Source organism: Onychostoma macrolepis, chromosome 24, assembly GCF_012432095.1.
Source record: "Onychostoma macrolepis isolate SWU-2019 chromosome 24, ASM1243209v1, whole genome shotgun sequence".
NCBI classification, from domain to species: Eukaryota; Metazoa; Chordata; class Actinopteri; order Cypriniformes; family Cyprinidae; genus Onychostoma; species Onychostoma macrolepis.
The window spans coordinates 1,319,086-1,328,641 of NC_081178.1; the positions used below are offsets into that span (position 1 = coordinate 1,319,086).

Here is a 9,556-nt window from a genome sequence, read left to right on the forward strand (position 1 = left end):
CTTTTGTCAAGAGAACATCATTATTTATATTCAAGAAAAGTCCTCCCAGCCTACTGTCACTAAAATACTGAACTGACACAAACTAGAGCTCATAATTGTTAACCAATTCAATCACATTTTTAAATTAATTATTTTTATTATTATTATTCTGTGTTTTTGTTTGAAATAAACAGAGAACATCCATCCTTTGGTAAGAGTAGAAGTCACAATTTCAAATTGTAGCTGACTTATTTGGGGGATATCATATTCATAAATTAGTTTCCACAAAGAACCCAATTGTTCACTTTTAAGACGTTACTGTTGTGATTAGTAATTAATTGGTTATTCTTTATTAATTGGTCATAGTTCACAAGTAGTTCTCAATGAGGAGATTTTTATTTAATAATTATCAAATATCTAATAAGGAACTACCTTTCTCCTAAATTTGCTATTACTTACTGCTTAGTTAATCTTGCTTCTCTATTAGTTAACAGTATTAAGTTGAGTGTTAATGTAGTACTACCTAGTACTTCCTGCATAGTTACTTGTTAACAACGGACCATTATTCTAAAGTGTTACCAAATCGTGTCAGTCAGAACTATCCCTATTTAAATACCTAACAATTGTAAAAACCAACTCGAACACATGATTTAGCATTTGTCCCCTAAAAGAAGCCGAATGCCTTGCTCAATTCAAGGGGAGAAAAAAAAAAACAGGTTGATCGCAAATAAAACAGCTGTTTATCTCCTGCTCCACTCACATTCGTTTGTACCACTGCAGGTACGCTTTACCTCAACAGTTCATGTTTAGATAATAAAATATTGTTGATAATCACACAAAAGGTGTTTATTTAGCATAGTAAAGCCTCTCCCCATTGACATACATTCAAAGAAACGGCCTCTTATCTCATTCCCTGCGTACCGCCAAAGCTGCAGCGTCAGCATTACTCTTTACACTTTTTTAACTAAAGGCTGCAGGCTTGGCTTCCAGTGGTTTTGAACCTGCTTTACAGACTCACAGACACACCTGTTTTACACACGTCACTCAAACACAGAAACAGGAATCACATGAGTTCAGGGAAACAGAAACTGAAGTGAGGTTGAGCTGCTGTGTGTTTGTGTCTCTGTATTCATGCAGTAAAATGGCAGAAGTCAGATTTTCTCAGGATGAGTTCATGTGTCCAGTGTGTCTGGATCTCCTGAAGGATCCAGTGACCATCCAGTGTGGACACAGTTACTGTAAGAGCTGTATTACAGGCTTCTGGGATCAGGAGGATCAGATGAGAGTCTACAGCTGCCCTCAGTGCAGACAGACCTTCAGTCCAAGACCTGCTTTAGCTAGAAACACCATGCTGGCTGAACTGGTGGAGAAACTGAAGAAGACCAAACTACCTGCTGACTGTTACGCTGGAGCTGGAGATGTGCAGTGTGACGTCTGTACTGGAAGAAAATACAAAGCCGTCAAGTCCTGTCTGGTGTGTCAGGAATCTTACTGTCAAACTCATTTTGACCATCATGAGGAATTTAATTCACGTAAGCCACACAAAGTGATCGATGCCACTGGACGACTGCAGGAGATGATCTGCCAGAAACATGAGAAACTCCTTGAGGTTTTCTGTCGCACTGACCAGAAATGTATATGTGTGCTGTGTACGATGGATGAACATAAAAACCACGACACTGTATCAGCTGCAGACCAGAGGACAGAGAAACAGGTATCTAAAACTAGACACTGATGAAATATTGCTAAACACTTTTCATATGTACCTGTTTCATATGTGTTTATATACAGTTCTGGGGTAACGCATTACAAGTAATGTGAATTACGTAATCAGATAATTTTTCTCAAGTAACTAGTAAAGTAACACATTATAAGTAATGTGAGTTACATAATCAGATTACTATTTTAAGTAACTGTAAAATAATGCATTACAAGTAATGCGAGTTACGTAATTACTTATGAAATTTCTGAGTTACTTTTTTTCAAATAAGTAACCAAGTTCCTTTGTTTTTCCATTTATTGACTGATAGCTCTCATTGGGTTTTGTTATTAAAAAATGACAAAAAGTAACACAAACGTAAAGTAATGCACTACTTTCCATAAAAGTAACTAATGCAATTATTTTTTTGGAGTAATGCAATATTGTAACGCATTACTTTTAAAAGTAACATTCCCCAAAAATGTTTATATTTTCTGTTTATATTGAAGAGATTCACTGGTGAAAATGCACTGTAAACCTTTATCAACACAATATTTCGTAAAAGAGGCTTCAATTAAGTAATATAAAATAATGGAGAGAACTATTTACTCGTTCTTTGACAAAATATATATTTCCATCAGTCAAAACACAAGTTAAGTGCAGTGACAGATGACTTTCTATTCAGTAAATCTGACTGAATCCAGATGATTTTAGTCATTTATTCACTTTATTCATTTATTTTCTGCATAGAGCTGCAGCTTAATACGCAGAAGAAACACTGTCAGTGTGCAGCCCTATGTCTCTGTCAGTTTCACTTTTTTAATACTACACTTGTAGTGTGAAACAGGCTTTAATCTTCATGTGAGTTCATGTACTCATGTTATTACTTCTGGAGTTTGAAACAGCCATTAGTTATAAGCTCCACTTTTACTGGATTCATCTGTTCACATGATGATTTAGTGTAATGATTTTCTGTAATATTTACTATCATCTGTTTGTCCTGTAGAAGCAGCTGAAGGAGACGCAGAAGACGTTCCAGCAGAGAATCCAACAGAGAGAGAAAGATCTTCAGCAGCTGAGAGAGGCTGTGGAGTCTCATAAGGTGAGTCTGGAGAAGAAGAGAAGTTTGTCTCAGTCTCAGTTCAGACTCACTGAAGCCTGAATCACTGTGTGTCCTAACAGCGCTCTGCACAGACAGCAGTGGAGGACAGTGAGAGGATCTTTACTGAGCTCATCCGCTCCATTAAGAGAAGCCGCTTTGAGCTGATACGGCTAATCAGAGATCAGGAAAAGACTGCAGTGAGTCCAGCTGAAGAACGACTGGAGCGACTGGAGCAGGAGATCAATGATCTGAGGAGGAGAGACGCTGAGCTGGAGCAGCTTTCACACACACAGGATCACATCCAGTTCCTGCAGGTAACACAGATCTAGAAGAACAGGGTCATAGTGGACTTGAGCAGATCCTGCTGTGACACCAGACTCACAGAGAAACATTTCATGAGTGTATTATTATATAATCATCAGTCAGACTCTCATCTGATCATCTTCTTTTGAAAGAAACACTGCTTGGAAGTGGCTTTCAGCTCTGGAAATCTTTCAGGAATAATTTCTCTGAGCTCTTTCTTCTGGAAGATATATTTATCTGTCAAACACTACTAACGCCACCAACAATTCAAAGCTTCACTAGCATTTCAACCTTATACCTCTTTTTTCCTTCTAATTTTTTTTTCTTTTTTTACATCATGGTGAAATCAGTGAACTCAATAATACCAATTCTGAGTAACATTCATCAAAATTGGATCAGGTGATCTTAAACTTGATAAAATGGATTTTCATTTCATGACATATTGATGAATTTCACCATGAAACCCCAAACACGAAGTGAGGCTGTATATTATCAATCAGTCCCACAAGGATTTCGCTAGATATTTTCCAGATTATTGCAGCCTAAAATGACTGAATTTGTTGCAGCTTTTCTCAAACAATTAGTTGATATTGCAGTGAAAACCCACCAATAATCATGATTGTATTTATGTATTTATGTAATTAGTATCAGTGGCAGTAAGAGTACAGTTACCTGTAAATGCTTTTGTGCATAAACACTGAAACTGTGTTTTTGTCACAGCAGCATAGAAATAGTCATAATTCTGCTTTGCTGAAAATACAGAATTAAGTTAGAAACAATAATTTGCACACTTTCACATAATCACCATGTAATCAGTGAAATTATTTAATGTTTTTACCATTTAACAATTACAGGTGCATCTCAATAAATTAGAATGTTGTGGAAAAGTTCATTTATTTCAGTAATTCAACTCAAATTGTGAAACTCGTGTATTAAATAAATTCAATGCACACAGACTGAAGTAGTTCAAGTCTTTGGTTCTTCTAAATTTAACAAAAACCCATCAATTCACTATCTCAGCAAATTAGAATACTTCATGAGACCAATAAAAAAAACATTTTTAGTGAATTGTTGGCCTTCTGGAAAGTATGTTCATTTACTGTATATGTACTCAATACTTGGTAGGGGCTCCTTTTGCTTTAATTACTGCCTCAATTCGGCGTGGCATGGAGGTGATCAGTTTGTGGCACTGCTGAGGTGGTATGGAAGCCCAGGTTTCTTTGACAGTGGCCTTCAGCTCATCTGCATTTTTTGGTCTCTTGTTTCTCATTTTCCTCTTGACAATACCCCATAGATTCTCTATGGGGTTCAGGTCTGGTGAGTTTGCTGGCCAGTCAAGCACACAAACACCATGGTCATTTAACCAACTTTTGGTACCTTTGGCAATGTGGGCAGGTGTCAAATCCTGCTGGAAAATGAAATCAGCATCTTTAAAAAGCTGGTCAGCAGAAGGACGCATGAAGTGCTCTAAAATGTCTTGGTACACGGGTGCAGTGACTTTGGTTTTCAAAAAACACAATGGACCAACACCAGCAGATGACATTGCACCCCAAATCATCACAGACTGTGGAAACTTAACACTGGACTTCAAGCAACTTGGGCTATAAGCTTCTCCACCCTTCCTCCAGACTCTAGGACCTTGGTTTCCAAATGAAATACAAAACTTGCTCTCATCTGAAAAGAGGACTTTGGACCACTGGGCAACAGTCCAGTTCTTCTTCTTCTTCTTAGCCCAGGTAAGATGCCTCTGACGCTGTCTGTGGTTCAGGAGTGGCTTAACAAGAGGAATACAAGACAACTGTAGCCAAATTCCTCGACACGTCTGTGTGTGGTGGCTCTTGATGCCTTGACCCCAGCCTCAGTCCATTCCTTGTGAAGTTCACCCAAATTCTTGAATCAATTTTGCTTGACAATCCTCATAAAGCTGCGGTTCTCTCGGTTGGTTGTGCATCTTTTTCGTCCACACTTTTTACTTCCACTCAACTTTCTGTTAACATGCTTGGATACAGCACTCTGTGAACAGCCAGCTTCTTTGGCAATGAATGTTTGTGGCTTACTCCCCTTGTGAAGGGTGTCAATGATTGTCTTCTGGACAACTGTCAGATCAGCAGTCTTCCCCATGATTGTGTAGCCTAGTGAACCAAACTGAGAGACCATTTTGAAGGCTCAGGAAACCTTTGCAGGTGTTTTGAGTTGATTAGCTGATTTGCATGTCACCATATTCTAATTTGTTGAGAGTGAATTGGTGGGTTTTTGTTAAATGTGAGCCAAAATCATCACAATTAAAAGAACCAAAGACTTAAACTACTTCAGTCTGTGTGCACTGAATTTATTTAATACACGAGTTTCACAATTTGAGTTGAATTACTGAAATGAATGAACTTTTCCACGACATTCTAATTTATTGAGATTCACCTGTATATTGTTTTTTATGTGATATTGGTTTTGCTTTTTATAGTGATTATTAGTGATTGCATTCACTAGAAATATTAAAGTGCACATCCAGTTAAATAATGTACTTTATTCAGATCTAATCTAGGCTACTGGTGAAATCAGGTATTATGGGGAATAGCAAATATTTGCCCAATGTACATTATATTCAGTATCCATTCAGTAGTTTAATAGTAGCCTTCATTAAAGCTCCAGTCTAGACACGTTCATTTTGTCCCGCGCGCTGAACACGGAAAAATAAACAAGACGTTTGATCGTTTGCACAGCAGCGTCACTCGTTTCAGAAAACAACAGATTGTAAAGACAATAGACGTGTAAGTCGTGAATGAATGATTGGGAGATATTACTTGGAAATATTAAATATTATTACCCTGTCTGTAACTCAAATGGCTCTGATTTTAGAACTTTTCTTTCTATTTAAATCACTTGTACGAGCAGCGTCCACGTGTGGAGCTGATGAATTTTGATTTCTGTTTTCTGTAGAGTTTCCAGTCTCTCTCAGCACCTCCTGAATCTACAGAAGTAAATGAAGATCCCTTCAGTTCTCTCTTCTCTTTTTATGACCTGAGAGAATCTGCTCATCAGCTGAGAGACAAACTGGAGGATTTCTGCAAAGAGGAGCTCAAGAAGATCTCAGACAGAGGTAAAGTCCTGGAGATTCATCTGCTCTCAGAAACCAGTCCATCATCATCTCATATCATGGAGAACATCATATTAGAAATGTCTTAGGAATGAATGCAGGATCATGAGAATCACTCTGTTCATGTCTGTTGATTTCCACAGTCACATTCACCAACATTGTTCCCAGAACCAGGAACGACTTCCTACTATGTAAGTCAGTACGAAAACAAGCAGAAAAACTCACTGAGTGTGTTCATGTTCTTCCTGTAGAAGCTGAAAGAAGAGTTTTATAATTTATGATGTAAATGTTGATATCTGGTCATCTGTACTGAGACACTGATGATACACTGAACATGAAGAGTTCAGCTGCATGAAAAGATCAAACAGATTCATAATTCCTGATTCTGATGTGTTTTATCTCCATCAGATTCCCATCAGCTCACTCTGGATCTGAACACAGCACATAAACGCCTCCGTCTCTTTGAGAACAACAGAGTGATTACTAACACTGGCACAGTCCAGCCGTATCCTGCTCATCCAGACAGATTTGATAGTTATCTTCAGGTGTTGTGTAGAGAGAGTGTGTGTGGACGCTGTTACTGGGAGCTGGAGTGGAGTGGAGATGTGCGTATTTCAGTGTCATATAAGAGCATCAGCAGGAAGGGATCGAGTAATAAGTGTTGGTTTGGACGTAATGATCAGTCCTGGGGTTTGCTCTGCACTTCCTCCAGTTACTCATTCATGCACAAAAACATAAAGACTGATCTCTGTGTAAAGCCCATCAGCAGTAGAATAGGAGTGTTTGTGGATCACAGAGCAGGAACTCTGTCCTTCTTCAGCGTCTCTGACACAATGAGCCTCATCCACACAGTCCAGACCACATTCACTCAGCCGCTCTATCCTGGGTTTGCTTTTGGTTCTGGATCATCAGTGAAACTGTGTTGAATCAGAAGAGACTGACGAGAGATTCTACCCATAATGCTTTGAGCTGCACGATAAATCAGTAACAGTGAGATGTTATAGAGTCTTTTCTTTTCTCTACATTATATTAATACTGCAACTGAATTTCTGTCACTGAAATAATATGTCAGAATAAATGTGTAATAAATCCTCATATAGACATTAAGATCAGTGTGTGTGTGTGTGTGTGAGTCATGCTGAGTGACAATGTGTATCTGTGATTTCTCAACCCTCATTTGTTCAGTTCAGTGTAGTATCACATCAGTCATTTTTGATTATTACTTTCAAAATTAAAATGATTACACAGTCAATAAATCCTTTTCATTATTCACCTCATGCCTCTTTCAGTGTTTTGTGTTCTTCTGTCTCTTGGTGTCACAAGCTGCTGTTTTTATTGTCATGCATTTAATTGTTAAATGTCCCAATAAGGATACTAATACCAGTCATTTTTTACTTTTAGGGTTAGGGGTAAGGTTTGGGTAAGGGGATAGAAAATATAGTTTGCACAGTATAAAAACTATTAAATCTATGTAATTTCTCCACAAAACATGGAAACCCAACATGTGTGTGTTCAGTAGTTCAGTAGTCACCTCATGGCTGCAGTAGCAGGTCAGCTGACCTATTAGCAGTACTGGGTTGTAACTGGTGACATGTAATCTGGATTACGTTATCAGATTCCAAAAATTTGGTACATTTATTAATTTGGCAGATGCTTTTATCCAAAGCGACTTACCGTTGAGAACAACAAGCGATTCATCATAAGATGGCAATGAACTTGAGAAGTGCCCGTTATACAAGTTTTCAGTCATCGTTCAAAACAATAAAAGCTAGGACAGGAAGATATTAAAGGAAAGTAATAGCATAGAAAAAGTGAAAGAGATGAGTTTTCAGTTGTTTCTTGAAGATTGTGAGGGATCCGGCTCTACAGATGGAGTTAGTTAGATCATTCCACCAACAGGGTACGGTGACAGAAATCGTCCTGGAGAGTGATTTTGTGCCTCTCTGCGATGGGACCACGATCCGGACACGGGCGCCCGCGCGCACACATACAAAAGTTAATGCCTAATGTAAAATGCTGGTAAATGAAGCTAAATGTTTACTTACATTATAAATAAAGATAAACATTTCTAAAAGCTTTTTTGGTTTTTCTCACTTGATAACAAATCCTTTAAATTTAACGGTTTTCAGAAAACTAATGAAAAATAGTAGCTAGTTAAACTAATCCTTTAAATTTTAAGGTATTCAGGACAGAGCAACATAAATATCAGAAAATATATGCAGCTATACAATTAAAGGACACGCAAAAAAACGCAAATTATAATCGGGCCTGTGTTAGGCTTTTCCATTTTTTTATATTTTAGACGGTGTCACAGTGATGGGAAAAATGACTCGCCATCTCCTCATTGTAGGCTACGTGCCTTTAGAGCAGGGTTCCTCAATAGATGGCACGCGAGAGAAAAAAGTTTGGCCTGCGCTAATTTCAAATAATGTGGCATGAAAATTCAAACGCAGCATCAGAAAGCGACATTAACTTACATCGTGTCTACAACGACGCGAGCGACGCGGAGCGAAGCAACAAAATACAATAGAACTTCTTATAATCAGTGATGCTGTCTACACTGGATGCGGCGCAGAGCGACAAATCCCCGACAGTAAGCTGCTATTTATGACGTACTGACACAAGGTTCAAATGATTTGCAATGCTTTGTACTTGTGACAGCAAAAACATGACAAGTGTGAAGAAAAGAAAAGTGGACACGGAAAATAGATGATTCAAATGTGAATGGACTGAGCAGTTTTGAGTGAGTGAGTGAGTGGCTGATACCATCTTTGATATGGATGTTGGTTGGCAGTGAGTTCACAGTTTTAACGTAAGTTTGCTTTAATTTATTTTCAAGATCTGAGGTAAAATATCTATTGCTTTCACTGTGGCTATAAACCTCAGGCAAATAATATTCAAACTAACATTAGACACTTTTAACATTGAATAAAGCACATAATCATCACCTGAGATTATCACTGTCATATTTTGTATTTTGTTCCTGCCACGACGTCGCAGGAAAAAAAAAAAAAATCCTAAATTAGAATTCCGTATAACTTATTGTCATGTGTCACTGTCGCCGGTGGTTAGGACAAAAATTACATGGAAAATATACTTTTTATCGCGTCGCGTCATGTCTGGTTGGGACACACGGTGTTACAGTTTGATCCCCCCCCTAAAAATCTAAGTATAAAAATAATAATGCTGACAGATCTAATAATTTAATCTGCAATTAGGGAAAGTGGAGAGAAGAGATCCAGTCTGGAGATGAGCAGGAAAAGTTGATTTGAATGGCAGACATGAAGATCCATATTTTTTGTTTGTTCATTTGTTTTTAACATTCAACAGGCAAAGTTCTTCTGTATCTAAATGCAAAAATGTTCATAATTGTTTAAATAAA

At 37.9% G+C, this 9,556-nt stretch overlaps 1 protein-coding gene across 1 annotated transcript; it reads left to right on the top strand.

The window, feature by feature from the left end:
- The first annotated feature begins 1,093 nt into the window (after window positions 1-1,093).
- Window positions 1,094-7,358, top strand: LOC131533113 (tripartite motif-containing protein 16-like). The gene is made up of 6 exons (XM_058765189.1): window positions 1,094-1,693; window positions 2,685-2,780; window positions 2,861-3,094; window positions 6,018-6,177; window positions 6,318-6,365; window positions 6,583-7,358. The coding sequence occupies exons 1-6, from the start codon at window positions 1,121-1,123 to the stop codon at window positions 7,098-7,100; spliced, it is 1,629 nt and encodes a 542-aa protein (XP_058621172.1). The 5' UTR covers window positions 1,094-1,120; the 3' UTR covers window positions 7,101-7,358.
- Window positions 7,359-9,556: the final 2,198 nt, after the last annotated feature.